A 17797-nucleotide genomic window follows, 5' to 3' on the forward strand; every position below is an offset into this window, starting at 1 on the left:
GGAAAATCTAAAGTCTCTGTATCAATACTAATTAGAAAATATGAATTTTTACTGAACTACCAACGCAAGACAAAACAAATATATTTTTTTCACAATTATTTTATGTCCAGGCCTATACAGAACTATTATTTAAGAAAGCAAAAGCACAAGCAACCAAATTACACAAACGAGACATTTCTCATGTCAATGTCATTTAATGATACCAGCAGCGCTAGAGCAGGCAGCGAGGTGATGTGTGGATTCTTTAGCTTTCCCAGTGCTGGACAGGGATTACTGTTGATCAGGCAGTGAGACAAATTGTCCCTCACATTTCAGAGAACGTCTCCCACAGGGGAGGTTGGGAAAAGAAAAAAAAAAAAAAAAGTCAGAACCGTCTGGCCTCTGGAACATTATCAGTAATGGCTCCTTTTTCCCCTGAGGGAATGGCTGTCAGAGTCTTTCTGGAATACTCGACTGTAAATCTGGACGGCTGCATTTAAAAAAAAAAAAAAAACTACAAATGTGCTCCCACGCGTGCATACGCACACCCACGGCTCAGCCTTGAACACCGCATTAAAGCGCCCAGCGCATTCTTGGCTTTTTTTTTTTGTCCTCTCCCGCTCTCTATTCTCTTAATCTTTCTCTTTTTTTTTTTTTATCTAGACCTCTCTCGGTGAGGCACTCTGACGATCCTGTAAATAAGTTGCTGGTCCCATCATTTTCACTCCCTGCCTCTCTCCCCTTGTCCACACGCGTCACTGCAGAGGGCAAAAGACATTCAGAGTGTGGGCAGCTCCGTCGCATGAAAGGCTGCCAGTGACTGGGCCTGTAAGCAGGAGGAGGAGGGATGCATGGCAGCACAGGCGCTATATACTTACATCCGCAAACTTGTGGTTTCGGAAGTGGGACTTGTTGCACTTCAACAGCTGCACAGCCAAATTGCAGTCCTGCCGGTAGCGTTCCTGCAACAGACGGACGGGGGGAGGGAAAAAAAAAAGAAAAAGCAATTCCTCGAAATGCTCAAAGACACAAAAACCTTTCAGGAGACGACTGTCACAAGTTTTTTAGGTTTTTAAGAATAAAGGTCCCCCAAGCTGATGGTCTAAAAGACTACTTCTCCCCTCTGCCCGAGTCCTCTAAGGTGCAGTAGCTGTGAGGAGAACACATGCACTTTATTTCTTTCTTGTGAGGACGCAGCCTAATGTCTTGTCTCTTTAAACCACAGACGACATACGTTTAGTTCCTCCAGTTTGTTTATCGTGTTCTTTGAATCCAGCAGTTTGTTGGTCAGCTCCACGATCTCCTGGTCCATGGTCTTCTTGTCCCTCTCCACCTTGCGCAGCTGTGGGAGTAAAGTGGGTGTGACGTGAAACATTCAGTCAGTAGTCAGTCAGTAGCACTGCAGAGTATAGAACGCTGGCTTGAGGGAATAAATGGAACTGGGTGCTAATGGTGGAGTGGGCCGACATTTTAAACTAAATCACACACTAAGTAATTTGCCCAATTGAACAGCAATGAGGCCCAGCCATCTACAAAACGCTTCTAAGTCTGCTGAGCTAGCAAAGACAAGAAAAGTGAAAAGGGCAGAAGCAAGGAACAGAAAAAGAAAACCATTGAGAAGCTGAGGAGAGTGCAGGCATTTTGAAGGAGGGGTTAAAAGCCGCGGAGGAAGAGCACCAACTGTCCTACACAGCCACAGATCGATTTCATATTATGAAGCCACAGAGCGCTCTGCTAGAATCCCTTCATCAAGTCTCTCCATTCTTTCCCCAGTTTGACTCCATCCCCATAATGAATGTTGGTCAGAGGAGGAACGTAGCTACACTCCTGTTTCATCTGGCTGTGCTGTAAAGCAATGAGCTTCAGAACACAATTACTCCGATTCTGCAGTAACCCACACAGCATGCAGGTCTGCTGTGGAGACGGCCTTCATTAATGCACAGCTATTAAAATTCACACATTTTCTGTCCATGACGAGGAGTTCCAAACCAACATTTTCAGTTTTAAATACAGTCAGGAGCTGTCGAGAATGACCATGTAAGAGTAAAATCTAAAGTGATAGAATAACTCCAATCAAAAGCCAGGACTCCAGAATAAACCCAAAAAGGGGTTCTGGTCTAATACTTGGATCAGCTAGACCACGGTACATGAGGGAAAATGAAATTTGGTGTTTTCTTTGTGCAAATATGCAAAAGCCAAGCTCATGTGCTTGAAGGCTTCGATCCCAATTATAATAGCCGGGAGGATTCCGATGCTGGATGGACTAGAGGGAGCAGATCTGTGGTGAATATTTAAGCATTATTTACACCCCGCACACATACAAATGGAAATGGAGCAGCTCTCTCAAAACTGCAAGTATGGGGGTCTCTCTAAATAAACAGAAGTATCAGCTATTACCGCGGTCGCTTAAGACTGCGTTTTATTACCAGAAATTATCACCATAATGAAGATTGCTCCAGTTAAAATTTTACGACAGAAGATGTCAGGGGACATATGTTGTCAGATTGAGAAAAAGGTACTCTTGGGTATTGGTAATGGCCTCGGCATAAGCCTGAAGAGATACAGTGACGGGTGGAGTAGAAAATAAACAAGCAAAAGAGAAAAAATTTGAGTTGCCATGCCAATTATGAAACAATATTGCTTATAGAAGCCCTTCAGTTGGAGAGAATAAGTTGGAATGGTAAACAAACTAAAAATGAAAAATAACACAGTGAAATAAGAGCTTCTAATTGTTCTACTCTGCATTCAGGTCTGAGGAAGAGGCAAAGAAATATTCCATTTAGAAGACTTCTTTTTGCACTGTGTGGCAATTCAACGCAAAACATCAATGCATTTATTTGAATTGTGAAATAGATGTTAGAACCAATGAGACTGTGAATTCACTGCATCCTGCTACACAGCGGCCCTCTTCCTGCATGCAGCTCTAAACTTCCCAATCGCCCACACCAGACCTACGGAATCCACCCCTACAGCAAGCGCGGGAGAGCAGACGGCAGCAAGAACAGCAGGACTGGAAAAACAGAGGGAATGCTAAATACATAGTGAATAGAATGTGAACGCAACTGCGTAGACCCATGTTTGACTGATGGCAGCCTGATGGTGGAGATGGAAGTCATGAGGCAGCATGGAATACAGACAGAAGGGGGAGAAACAGGAGAAAGTGAAAGAATGATGTTCATTTCAACACAGTGATGAGCACAACAATGGCAGGTTGAATAATGAATGAACCAATCAAAAACAATAAAAGGCTTGGCGATTCCTGAACTTTTCTTTAAACAACAGTAAGTAAAGAACCTGATTCGGAGAGATTTAAAAAGCATATTTTGTACTTAAGGTTTTATTAAAACCACTTCAATTGCATATAAATTGCATTTATTTATAAATCATAATCTTAATAAAGTATTCAGTGGCTGCTGCATAATTAGTATACAGGCCAATATTCATAAAAGTTAAATAATCAGGGTACACTGTCTATTAAAATATATATATAATATACACACATGCACTAAGTAGACTGAAGGGAAATATGAGAGACAGCAGGGAATCCAAACAGGGATTTCCCAGAATCCTTGACAGCGGACATTTGCCTTCAGTAAGCATTGGCATGTGGTGACATTTTCAGCATCTACCATGGCACCACTGCCTCACACAAATGCAACAAAGCCATGTTTCCCTAAAAGCCACGCTGACATCCAGTAGTGCTCGGACTGAACTCCTTTCCTGGTGAAATGCACGTGGGGGTCACAATTAATGTCAGATTCCGTTTAAATTTTCCCCTTGCAAGGGAAAAATATTATAATTTATTTCACACAACAGCAGGTAAATGCTTGTGAAATCATGACCACAAAGAGACCATGCTCTAGTACATCACATTACACTTCCAACATCAAGTCACTTACGTTTGCTTTTCTAATTTGTATGTTTTCTGGTAATAAAAATCTGAGGGAGGACCCGCACTTTGGGTCTGTAGTGCAAATTACCGCCAAATGTGAGTGGCGAGAGAGATTCCATGTTCCTCGCTTGTACGTGTGTGGTTCTGAGATGCAGCACTCTCAGCAGGCAGAGTGTAAACTGAGCCGCAGGCCAAGGGACGGGTGAGAGGGCAACCAGCCTTGCTGCTCGTCAAATTTAAAAACTTCATGGGAAATCAATTTCATTGCAGGGGTAGAGACATGGCATGTTGCCTTCGATCTCATGTGATTGGATTCTGAGCAGAAAGAGCATAAGCGTGGGGGGCACGCACACCAACGAAGAGCCAAAAATGTTTCACTAGGCCCAGCGACACGTCAGAAAGTGGAGCCCGGTCCAGCTCGGCAGGTCCAATCAATGAGAGAGCTTTCTGTTTAAGTGTGGCAGGCCAAGTCCTACATTTCATCTATTTGTTATTCATTAAAGGATGCTGTGCTGACAAGCTACTCAGGAGGGAAGCTTGGAACGGGAACTTGGAACTGGCCTGCACTGCACAGCACTGCCGGGACAGCAAATACTGCACAGGCTCCGACTCCGGCGTGATGATAAATTTAAACACGTTTGGAGTGTTATATGCAGGAGCATAGAAGGAGTCTCCATCCCTGGTTGGTTAAAACCCTCATTAAAGTCACTCTGTGTGAAAGCCAACACACACACACACACACACACACACACACACACACACACTGCACAGACACACAGGCTGCAGAAGCGATCAAGAGCCGCTGGGGGGGGGGGCGGGGTAAGTCTGTGATCATATTCTACAGTCATTAATGCTCTCCGGCTGGCTCCAACATGATGTAATAGGCGCCCTGATCCTGCTGCAGTTTCAGATAAAGGCTCATAAACGACAAGAATGTCGGCATGTAGGAGTTGATCTCCTCGTCGCACCAACCTCACAACATGACCTATGAACACAAGTTTATGTCAAATAAAGCACTTTAACATTTAAACAGCTTTTTTTTTTACAAGCAGGTGTCACATGAGAAAAAATTGAGAGAGAAAGAAAACAAAAAAATGCCGACATTTTACAATAGCAGTAGAAATAGAAAAAAAAATTACCAGGGCATGAAGCTTCTCTTCCAGTTCCTGGTTGGCTCTCTGTGAGGAAGTATAGCTGTTCTGCAGTCTGTAAGACACACACACACACACACACACACACACACAGTCAGCATGCATTAAACTAACAGTGAATAATGTCCATCCGGTCCTTCCAGATGATACTTCCATAACAGGATCTGCTCAACTAACGTACCATTTGGAGAAATGCAAATAGGAGCATCAGCACCTTTAAACTGGGTTAAAACCTCATTCCAGACCAACGAGGCTTTAATCTATCTTAATTCCGAACCTGCTTCACAGCTGAGGTAGCGCACATGTCAAATAGGTAGGGTTAAAATGAGCTAAGAATAAAAATTTTAAAAATATACTGCAGGGTTAGACCAGGCAGGGCTACCGGACCACATGTTGTAGATGCTAAATCACTGAATACTGGGAACAGAGAGATGCTTCTGGTCCGGTCTTCTCATCATAATTTGTTGTTGTCAAATTTAGCTCTATACTCTCCCTCTACTTTAAGAACGGACCGTTTACCTGCTGCGTAATATATGCACAGAAAACCGAATGTTACTCATTTGGCAGATCAGACAATATTTTATTCTTTTTCCTCTTAGACGGTGTTGCTGTACAAGTCTGCAGAGGTTAGCAAAGCCATCACTCAACTGTCTTTATGCTCAGCACAAATTACAACGGTCAAAAGAAAAAGATCTTGAGTGCTAACAGTGCCTTTCGGGACAAAAGCCGTTATGACCGGCTGCTACCTACAACAATGTGGAATCAATCAGTCGAATGTTAGCAAGTGATTGAATAAAAGCCTGTGAATATTACTTTCTCTTGTAGCTTCACTGCGCAAAAGCTGTTTTTTAGGCCCATTTGTGTTCCTGCAAACAAAATAAAAATGTCTGCAACGCTACAAGGAACAGTGAAGCACTTTCCTCATCACAATCATCATCATCATTGTAGACACTCAAACTGATGCATTAAATTTAGTTAAGGTAATAATTTCAAAGTAGATCAAAGCACCACAAAAACCCAGCAGACTGAATGCAATACAAGCCATTAAATTTAAGAGAAATGTGAAAGTGAAGACACACTTCATTTAACAACAATGATGAGAAACTATACAGCACGAGCACAGAATCAGCACTTCTGTGTGCAGGGCATGGAAAAAAATAATCTCTCAAGGCCACAATATAAAGCAGCTGATGCAAAATACTGTATTCGCTTTGGACAGTTAAGATGATGTACTGCTCCATTCCACTCACTCAACGAAACGTGGAAATGTTTCAAAACCTATGGGACCTTAAGGTCAGAGGACTGATGATTTTAAAACGAAACGGTAATGACTGGTGTGAACATAAAGGGCTCAAAGCGTAAATTCTGCAATTTTGTTGGAACAAACGATTGTAATGACATACAAAATAATGATTCTGACAGCGTGATTTTATATATATATTTTTTGTTGCTGTGCCATTCCAGCAATATAAACACCAAGCACTGATACACTAGCAATGAATGTCCCAGGAGTGGTTTCTTATTGGTTTCTGCTGCATGTATAGCTGATTGTTCTGTTCTATCGGGACACACCCATGGACACAAACGATTGCAGTTTCATTTTATTTGACTGTTGCCCAGCACAGGTCACCAGTTGATGTGTAACACCGGCCGGCACATGCCACACCCATACAAAAGTTCTACTTTCCCATGACTTGCAGAGCTGTCCTAAAATGTGGAAATGAGCTCAGTTGGGAATTGTGCTCTACTGCTTTCCCTCAAAAACCCAAAACTGCAAGTGGCATTAATCTAAAATTGAATTGTGTCAACTTAAATTGAGTTAAGCTTTTTTTACAGATGAAGTTTCAATTTAATTGGAATTCACATTCAAATTACTACATTCAGATTAAGTTTCAAATATATTACATTCAAATTCAATTTCTAGTGGCACAAATACCAGCCAATAGCTGTGCTGGTATTTAAAAGCAGTCAGTGAAAAAAATGTAACTTTTATTGATTTTTGTACAAAACAACTTACATATGAGGACTAACATTCAGGCTTCTAGGTGTGATCACATTTTAAGGTGTATGTACTTTCAGATAAGAGTGAGTGAGTTCATATTTTGTATTTAAGTAAAGACTAAAGTGAAAAATTGAAAGTGTTTGATTTCTTTCACCAAAGCCCTAACTCTAGAATCAGAAACTAGGAAAATAATCCCATAAAGAAGGGGCAATTCCTACCACTTTTAAAAAAATAGATGTATACTCCTTCACGTCTAATAATTACGTGATGGATTTTTCATGAAGAGAATATCAATATCCAATGTATGCTTACAAACACCATCTGCTGAAGCTTCATTTCCCACTGGAGGCTGACTGAGGGCTGGGCTCTCCTACTCTCTCCACCCTCTCTAATCAATATCCTTTGATCAGGGAATGTTTGTAACAATTAGATTTTAATAAATTCATTTTTAACTAAAGTACGTTAAATAACGATCTTAGCCACCAAAGCCCAAACCTCCTGCATTGCCTGAATACTAAATGGAGACCTTAATTATAAACTCAATGATCATGTTTTACAAAAATAGAATTTAAATGGATGGATAAATTCTAAATAAACATAAGTAACTCACAGCTACACAGGCAACAAGGCAAGCCCTTGAAAGCAGTTACATAATTACTCTCTCAAATGATCAGATGCGACACACAGTGCTGTCTAATCATTAGCCAATTGTAATCCAATTAGAGCATTTTCTTTGACTAGATAGTGTGCAAATTCTGCATCAGCGGGAGTCTAAGTGATTAGAGGTGGGAATGCATCCTTGGGTCCTGGCTGTGATGACACACTCTGACTACTGTATAACAGCTCAGTACGTGAAGCATGCAAGCTAAATTATGAATATGGACACTAACAGGCCCTAAGCAAAGGGCTACACGCCCGAGGCTTGTTCACTAGCGTAAATCCTGAGGACGACTAGCGAACAGTCCTACTTCTAACTCAAGTGATAATATCTGATAAAAAAAAATTAACAAATGATAAATAAAAACACCCTTAATATGCTTAATCTGGAATTAAGGTATATTAAATGTAGTCAATAAAATGATGACTGATTCATCCATTAGGCTGCATGTTTTGTTAAATAATGGTCTGTGTGTTTGTTGGTGGTAAAGGAGCTCTTGAAACATTTCCATGCTGTCCGGCCAAGAGAGGTTCATTCTTTGTTGTTTATGAAAGCTGTTATGCGAAAAACACCAAGCAAAAGAATCAAAATTATTTTGAAATGAAAAATAACTAATATGACAGTAGTAATTTGTGACAGTCAGTACTTTGACTAGCAACAGAAAAATAAACAGCATCTGATTATACAAAATCACTCTGGAACGGTGGGAACAATTCTCCAACTACAAATAAGAGTAGAGATGTTGAAAAGACAGAGCCAGGGTCTTTGCTTAAAAAAAAAAATACAATTTAAAAATGCCATTTCAAAAATCCCCCTTTCAAATCCTCCAACTACAGTTATGTCCTTGATCAGCACAATTGTGCTCTAGACTGACTGACCATGAAATTATCCAATGTTGCTCAGGAATATAAAGGAAAAATGAAAGGAAGCCAGCCTTCACTGCCACTTCTTTCACCAGTCTTCAAATGCAGCTGTGGCTTCTTGATTATTAAATCATTTATTAATAAAATTAAATGAGTCACACAAATCAATATCCAAGAAATAAGAGATCAGTTGCCTAGCAACACATCAGTGAATGGAGGGAAAAAAAAGAAAACCTGAAAAGGTGAACTAAATTAACACATACCATTGTATTCTCACAAATGTATTTCAGTGCAACTCAAAATGTATGGGAGAGAATCGTATTTATTACCTATGCAAGGACCTGCTAGCCAAGGCAATCAGACAAATTGGTTCAGAAAAAGTTTGTCAGTGCCCACTATGGAATTTTTTAAAATTCAAATTTAGCTCAGAAATAGTTTAAAAATTTCAAATGTATATATTGGCTCTGGCTGCAGGTGTTTCTTTTTATTGGCTGGTTAAATTTAGTGGCTTCTGTATGAAGGAATACTCATAAAATGCCAGCAAGTCCACAGGAGAAGACTGCTGTTGTGATTGCCAAAAGCCCACTTGAAACTTTTAAGTGTTGAATTAAAACTAATAAGTGCAACCAATCATATTTCTTTCATTATTTTTAAAATCTGTGAACTACATATCAAAATCACATACAAACATCAGAAACAAAACTGTTCCCACACACTGCTCCCCGGGCACCTTTCATGTGTGCCCTGTGTGCTGTGCTGCTCACAATCACTTCACTTTCACACCACCCTAGCCAAGAGGAAGACAACTATTTCATCACATTTTTTGGTTGATTGCTGTTATTTTTGGTGCTCTCTGCTGGTGCTGTTCTCCGTTCTGTCATGTTATCGTGGTTATCGTACTGCCCCTGTGTGAAAACCCACTGCGTGAAAGCTTGTTTACTGTTCTGCTGCAATTAATATGCTGATGTTAAATCATTATTTTTCTACTGGTCCTCTGGATCCGGTGTAATGAATTATACTATGAATATGTTAAGCGCATGGTCTTCATTGATAATAACCAATTATTTATTTATTTTAAATCACATTTAAATAGCCTTTTTTTCTGTTTTTCTGCATGCATCTTAGACTAGGTATGCTCCACATTGATTAGTCCTGTGCCTTTCTAGGACCATATTACTGAATACGAATCAGAATCAGAATCCCAAAGTCTCCTCACTTTATACGCCAGTATACTATACGTATTTCTACCTTCACCTGCAATTAAAATCAAGGCTGCTCGGCATGATTCGAACATTTTGCTCAGCTGGCTCACTGTGCCGAGAAACGATTGAATAAAGTGTTCAGTGGTTCCACATGCAGGATTTGGCGACTGATGTAACCCACATGGGTAGAGCAGCTGTGTATTCTATAGCTGGCTGTGTCTTCATTAGCCAGCTTTCATGGAGCATCTCATAGAATGTGAGAAGCTGTTTTTTCTGGACAGGGAAAATGTAATCCCAGAGGAGGGATGCTTCTATTGAAGCTATTTAATGAAGACTGTCATTACTTCTCGGCCGATTTACTCGTAACAGTCTCATGAACTCCTAGCATTTGATTTATTAAAAAAATAAAAATAAAAATCCACACAAGACCCTGCATCAAGGTTGTCAACTACATTTGTCTGAGGGCCAATGCTCTTCTAAAATACAATATATTAGTTGTATTTTATCTTGAGTCATATATTATTATTTGATAGATTAATTTTCCTTCAAAATTTGTGTTATTTCTTAGCCTTTGTCAATGTTAACACACTCATTTTACCTGTACTGCAGCAAGCCACTAGGGCGACTGTGATATTTTCGGTTTGTACTATTTATGAGTCATTTCCAATGGAGTTTTTTGATATGGGTGACATGGGCAATTGCCCAGGGTGGCATCGCGGATGTGGGTGGAATATTGGTGTGCCTGCTGCTGGCTGTGGAGCGAGGAGAGGGGGCGGCAGCATGTGATAACCAGCTGGGGGTGGCAGGACGTATAAACAAGCTAGGTCATTTACATGTGCGCTAGGTTATTTACACGGTTATTTAGTTTAGAGTCATTTGCAAATTTCCTTGAAATGAGTTGGAATATCTATAGGAAATGGTCATTGAAACAGTCATGTTCTCTTACATGAAACACAATTCAGGTCATTTTATTCAAAATGGAGGTAATATATGAACATTTTAAATAATTTCATAATGTTACCGCACAGAGGACTGCCCTATGCTAAACTGCTCCTCTTTTCCAAGACCAGCAGACAGTCTGGCGGCAGCATGTTAGGTGAACACCTCATCTCCAAGACTGCCCATGTCTCCTCAGGCATTTGGAAGGGGTTTGGATGGCAAGTCTGCGTAACCCAACTGATTTAATAGCATCTGTGGATGCCGCTCGCTCTGTGCATTAAAAAGTGTAATATTTTATTTTCGGCCAAAAGCTATACACAAGCAACACAACGGACCCACTTCATTTTGCAGTAAATGAGATGTAAATGACACCTTCATTGTGGCAGTGACGCCAGCCTGAGGGATGCTAGCAGGTAACAATAGCAGATATAAGCTACCAAACCAAAAACAATTAACCTTTAATAAATTCAGAGGAAAAAAAAAACAATAAAAGGTTTAATCAAGCTAAAATATTTGGTTTTTAGGCTATATCGTACAGCCCTAATTGCTTCTTTAATAAGTGCAAATGTTTTCAAGCTCTACTAAGACAGAAGGGTTTTCTAAGAATCAATGAAGCTTTTAAAGTGACAGACTTGCATTATTGAACGCAGAATTCCATAGGACTAATTGTTGCTGATAATTGCCGTTGCCACATTTATGCAGATATTCCTTTCATTAACAGCCACAACCAGTTGCCATTGACATTTAGAACATTAATTTGAGTTTTTTTTAAATAAACAAAACAGGGACAATTCTAAATGGTTTTGTACAATATATTACAATGGGATGGCAAGCTTGTATAAACCAGTCTCGGTTCCAGCTGTAATTTCATGACATCTAAACGCCTGCTGTGGCTCTCTGTCTCTAACACAAACACAGGCTCAACATGGCCCGAGGTCATTAGAATTAAAGTAAAAGCCAGGAGCATAATAAATCTAAAAGAACTCCTTAAAATCAATGACTTTGATCGTGATCATTAAAAATGGATTGCAAGGAGGCATTTAATTCATTTTTTCCCCCTTCCGTGTCCCAGATTTCAGGCATAGCTAGAGTCACACGCATTCTTGTACACGGTTTCCCGCCTGAATTTCAGAGCTGTGTGTCCAGAATTCAAAAGAATCCTTGTGTAAGTGTAAGAAAGTGTATTTTGTATGTGCAATTTAGTGGGCATCAAAAAAAAGAATAACCCTCCACTAGGTCAATCTGAGATTAAACTACACATTTTTTATATTTTTTTTAGGAATTAGTTTTGAGCTAATTCCTAAATGTTCAATATTTTATTAAGTGTCTCTGTGGTACCTGCGGAACTTGTCCCTCATCTTCTCCAGGTCATCTCGTGCACGGCTCATCTCTGCCTGCATGTAGTGACGGCTCGTCTCAAACTCCGCCTCCACGCCTTCCATCTTATGCGTGGTGTGCGTGAGTCGACGTCGTAGGTCTTCATTCTGCTGCTGGAGGATTCTAGGGGAGGAGATGGAGTTCATTCAGATAGAAGCACACACAAACACACACCTAAGAGCCACAAATCAACAAAGGACAATCAACAAATCAACTCTGTCCCCAGGGGCTGGACACCTTGCAGTGGTTATGCTCTAAACAAAGAGTGGAGCAAACGGCTGAATAATTAGCTTACGAATTGAGAAAACTGTACTCCTGTAGTGCTGTGAACAATAGTGAGATGCATACTACTCACAATCGGCTTACAGACAATACAGCAAACACACACACCCAAACACAGGCTGCTACAGCCTCAGATAACACTCAAGTCAGCTATCGATACAGGTTGAGATCGATCTGACCAATCAAATTTGAGACTGGCAAAATGGACAACTTAGGGTTAAGTGTCTTGCTCAGGGACACAATGGTAGTAAGTGGGATTTGAACCTGGGTCTTCTGGGTCATAGGCGAGTACTAGGCTACTACCATCCTACCACCTAGGTTTGGTTCATTTAATATTTTAATAATGATGATTACCTAGTTCACCATGATGACCACAGAGCATAAGCACCATGACACACATCATTATTAGGGGTATGTAACGATGCATAAGCGCCACCGCGTCTTCGCCATGACCTCAAAACAGCTGCCAAAATTTACAGTGTCTGGTTTTAAGCACTTGTGTTGTGCACTTAAGCTGTTGTGAGGGTCCATGTTGCTGCTTGGAGCCGTGTGCTTGGCGGCTGAAATAGCCTGTACCTGAGTGAAGTTTTTTTTTTTTTTTTTGGTTCTTTATATGAGTTATGTTTCTTGTCCTTTTATTTTTTGGGGATGTGTGCCATGATTTTTTTTTTTTTTTTACCCTCCAATGGCTGTGACCACCCATGGGAATCACCCTACATTTTGCCTCTCTGCTGTCTCATTCCATCAACCTCCAAGACCATCGACACCCTCGGTACACGCCAGGACTGGGTGATCGGGAATGTGATAAAAATTCAGGTCAATTACAATGACCGGCTTTGGGCAAATCAATCACACATGGCAAATTTACTGATTTCCTCCTCTGTTTCTGTTGTGACTGCATGCTCACACATAAATATTTTGTTGTGACATGACCCATTGTTGCCTCTACAGCGTACATATAAGTCTAAGGTCCCACCCACAAGAGAACGATTTGCTCTATAATGGGTTTAGTTTCTAAAAAAAAAAAATCTGCATTCACACAGGAGTGTTATCAGAAACGTTTTCGTCCACACGGAGACGCAGATGACTGCTCGAATGCTGTTTTAACCCCTGTCCACACCTGTAAGTGGCGCTGTAACTCCTCGTTCTCACGTCTTGTTTTGACTCTAGTTGTCTTCCGCAGAGTGTTAAGTGCCAGAACACGTCTCCAGCCTTGACTTTTCATTAGAGAGGATTTCTTGAAGTTGCTTTATGAAGTTCTGCAGCCGATGCAGCACAACCATGAACATGTACTGTATGATGCGTTTTGGGTTATAAGTCAGGTTGGAGGATAGACTGATACGTGCCGCAGAGCTGATGCGGAAATAAAGCCGCATTCCCAGGGCACCCCCCATGAGTTACGCAACACTAATACTTGTAATATTTAAATGCCTTTAAATACTTAATAATACCTTAACACACAAAAAAATCCCCTCTGCAGTCCACATGGACACGTGTAAAAGCGAAATTCACTCTGCAGCCAATTAAAAAAATTCAAAAGTTTCAGAGAAAAATGTTTCTGTGTGGACGGGACCTAAGGTACAGAGAGAGGTAAAGCTAGAAAAGTAGCTTGACCAAAATGAAAGCAGTGGAGGAAGTGATGACATCAACTGTGGGGCAATGCTTTGGTTTTGGCCATTATAGAACCGAAACTTTCACTAACTCAACAATTTGAAGAAAGTTCAGGTGTGTTATTATAGATTTATATATCAATACAGTTAAGTAATATTACTTTCTTTTAGATGTGAATAAAATTTACATCTTTTCTGTGGTTTCTTCAGGTTTTAATCCAGATGTTGTTAATCTGGCCACATCAGGGGGAAAAGAAATCAATTATTGTGGCGTCAGGAAAACATTTTTTGCCATTTCATCCGGTCCTTATTAGTGGTGATGAACTTAATGTCATAATCCAGTGGTTCTCAACCAGTGGGGACACTCTTGCAGGGGGTTTCACTCGTTGTTTGGATTCATCTGATCTATTTGCGCTGCTAAAATAGACCAAAACAGTCATTAATTCATCAAAAATGTAACTTAATATTAGTGACTTAATATTATTAAGTTGTTTGTTGAACTGTCATATGAAATCAGTGTCACATTTTCAAGGATCAGCGGGTGCTGCCGTGAGCCCCTCTCCCGTTCAAAAGCCCTGGGGGTTTTGAGTAGGTCAATTCTGCATCAGTGCAGTGCAGAACTTCATTGATTATATCATGACGTTGCGCAGCGGTTTTGTGGTGGCAGTATCTGTCATCTCACTGATGGCACTCACAGATGAGAATGGCGGAGAATTTAAATTCTTATTTTACAGTGAAAGCATCTCCCTGGTTTGAATTTGAAAAAAAATAAATAAATAACGTCATGTGATCCATAAAGATATACTAAAGAACCAATGACATCAAACTGAATCATGCAACCAGGGAAGGTTCACACCTTTAACTCTAATTACAGGATAGTTCAACTAAAAATGCATTAATATTGCATACAGTACCAAGTGCTGGACTATGTTTCATTCTGGAGCAGTCCAGTACTGGTTTACTGGTTCTCCATCCCTACAGACAAGTCTTAGGGTTTGGAAATGTGAAAGTGAAGTTTATTGTCTTTGTGAAACACAGCACAGCACACGGTGACACAACGAAAGTGTGTGGGGACAGAGCATAGATGCTACCACTGCTCCCCACAATGATGAAACAACCGGGGACAAGGATCCTGACCTCCCAGGCTGCCCACCACCGTGCTACACTATTCTGCCGCAGCAGACAGGCAGCGTAGTGGGGAAGCACCATCTGCTGTGTGCCACTGTCCCCAATTCCACTATTACACACACTTCTGCCAAGTCACAGCCAAGCAACACTCCTGCCACAGCGCATTAATTTGGCAGATGACTGCCAATTCTGATCAAATCATCTAAAGTACTCTGTGGGCATGTGTTGATTTAAGAACAACAAAAAAGAGAAAAATTCTGAAAACAAAAAAAGAAAATCCTGTTTGTGTTGTTCTGTACTATGTCAGCTGAAGCTTCAACTCACTACTGGAAATAAATCAGTGAGAACTCTGCTGACTTTATTAACCTTTGACCAAACCATCAGCTATGCTGTATGTCTGTCTGAAATACATTAGACAAATCTGCATGCACATCCTGAAAAAGGGAGAAATTATATTATCTTTAAAAAAAAAACGAAATTATTAAACATCCCCCAGTCTGACTCGGGCTCTTGGTGGCTCTGCCTCTGTTAGCTGACAGCAGGAGGGCTTTCCACATCGCAGACGTGGGACGATGCCAGGCAGGCAGGCAGGGAGTGGAGGCTGCAGGACACTGAAGAGAGACGCTGCCGTGAGATGCGGAATGATGACTGGGAGAAGCCTGCATGTACGAGGCGGAATGAAGAGACCGGGACAATGTTATCATCCTTACCCTCACTGTCATTTGAGAGGGTAGGGATACCGTGAAATAAATCTCACTCGTCCCCAGCTGACCACCCCATAAAGAGACCGGTGGGACCTTGCAGACAGCTATAACTGCCGTGAGGTGCTGACATTCCCAGGGAGACAAAGTCCTGCCCGGCTTCTCATTGTGTCCCATAGGCTCCAAAAGGCCGATACAAAGTCACAAAACTGAAAGCAAGAAGGGAGGAACCGCTATGCTTCATAAGATAAGGGCAGGGTTGGACTTTAGACAATATAAACATAAAGAGAAATACAGAAGTACTGGCTCTTAAACATAGTTTTTATACAGCACTTGAGCACTTAAACACCACAATGTAACACTGCTCAGGTACACTTAAACAACACCATGTAACTCAAAGTCAATCAAACTGTCCACTTAAGAAGCAACACTGATCGACAATCAATTTCTCATGCTGCTGTGCAAATGGAATAGACAACAGGAGGAAATTATCGGCAATTAGCAAGACATCCCCAATAAAGGCGTGGTTCTGCAGGTGATGACCACAGACCCCTTCTCAGTTCCTATGCTTTCTGGCTGATCTTTTGGTCACTTTTGAACGCTCGCCAGAGGTAGCCTGTCTGCCATTAGGAACCGAGATGAGATCTTCAGACCCCTTGTGAGACCATATGCTGGTGCGGTTGGCCCTGGGTTCCTCCTAATGCAAGACTCATGTGGCTGGAGTGAGTCAGCAGTCAGCTGCAAGACAAAGGAATTGATGGTATGGACTGGCCTGGCCGTTCCCCAGATCTGAGTCAAATTCACATCTGGGACATCATGTCACGCTGCATCCACCAATGCCACGTTGCACCCCAGACTGGGTTGATGCATGGGTTGATTCATTTGATTTCCACTGATAATATTGTTGTCAGCACATTCACGTATGTAAAGAACAAAGTATTTAATGAGAATTTTTCATTCATTCATATCTAGGGATGTCTTACTTTTGTCTTCCCTTTACTTTTTTGCACAATGTACTTAGGCAGGTGGGGTAACAATGTACTTAGAAAGTACTTTGCTACAGGTCGATAGCTAAATGGCATGTAAGATGCATCTAGAGGTCTTCTGTGCCTCCACAAGGATCAAGTGGCTGAAAGTGATCGCTCCTACAACAGGTTTCCCGAGTACAAACACATGGAGCCTAGCCTCTATTTCAGCAATTCTTGTGGCATCACACCACTAGTCAGACTTCTGTTTCCATGACAACAAACTGCATCGCAAATAAGCGGCTCTGGATAGCAATCCAAAAGATTGGTGTCGGTCAAACATATCCATAGCTCTCCCAAGCAAAGCCCATCCAAACCTATCTTCCCGTTCATGTCTGAGTGTCTGTTGGGTGGGGCTGGTTCCAGGAGAGCCCTATTTATGAAGCACTACAGGGGACGTAGCACATGGGAGGTGTTCACTAATCGCACATTAAAGACTGTCTCTAGGGTTTACAGAAAAAAACTGAGTAACAAAAAACTGCTTGATAGTTATCTGGATCTTGGAGAAGAGGAACTAACTACTCACATAGCCAGTTTTGTTTGAGTGCAATTGTATAACCGTGAAGAAGAATTTAAACCATTAAAATGAATTCTGAACAATTTCAACCTACCCCCATCAATATGTCACACACCCAAACAGTGAGTATAAGTGTGTGCACTGTAACCAGATATGTAAGTGCAAGGGCATGTTTCCTACATCACTAGTGTTTCCCTTCATTTTGTTTTGCTCTTAATGCCCCTTATTCACAGGTCATCAGCAACATGACCCCATCTTCAACAAAACAAAAAAAAAAAGGCCATTAATAAAAGTGGCATTTGGGTCTGTACAACACTCAAAATAAACCAAATTGTGAATTCAATAACAATCCATAATCTGTTTCACATGCAATTTAACACAGGTACAGGTCTGCAGTTGTGATGACTTAAGAAAAACTTTTACCAGTGAAACCAAATTTGTGCATGCCGAGGTAAATGCAGCACTTATCCA

General features: G+C 41.0%; 1 protein-coding gene across 4 annotated transcripts in view; it reads right to left on the bottom strand.

Moving 5' to 3' along the window:
* The window catches only part of tjap1 (tight junction associated protein 1 (peripheral)), a 53406-nt gene that overhangs the window by 4690 nt on the left and 30919 nt on the right, over positions 1-17797 (bottom strand). For 3 of the 4 annotated variants that reach the window (XM_028988806.1, XM_028988808.1, XM_028988805.1), the window contains 5 exons: positions 12025-12186; positions 5011-5077; positions 3043-3072; positions 1214-1321; positions 858-941 (listed from right to left, as the gene is read on the bottom strand). In XM_028988806.1, coding sequence (XP_028844639.1) covers positions 858-941; positions 1214-1321; positions 3043-3072; positions 5011-5077; positions 12025-12186 — 451 coding nt within the window. The remainder of the gene's footprint in view (positions 1-857; positions 942-1213; positions 1322-3042; positions 3073-5010; positions 5078-12024; positions 12187-17797) is intronic. The other variant, XM_028988807.1, reaches the window with a different exon arrangement.

The sequence above is a fragment of the Denticeps clupeoides genome, chromosome 8 (genome assembly GCF_900700375.1).
Source record: "Denticeps clupeoides chromosome 8, fDenClu1.1, whole genome shotgun sequence".
Classification (NCBI taxonomy): domain Eukaryota; kingdom Metazoa; phylum Chordata; class Actinopteri; order Clupeiformes; family Denticipitidae; genus Denticeps; species Denticeps clupeoides.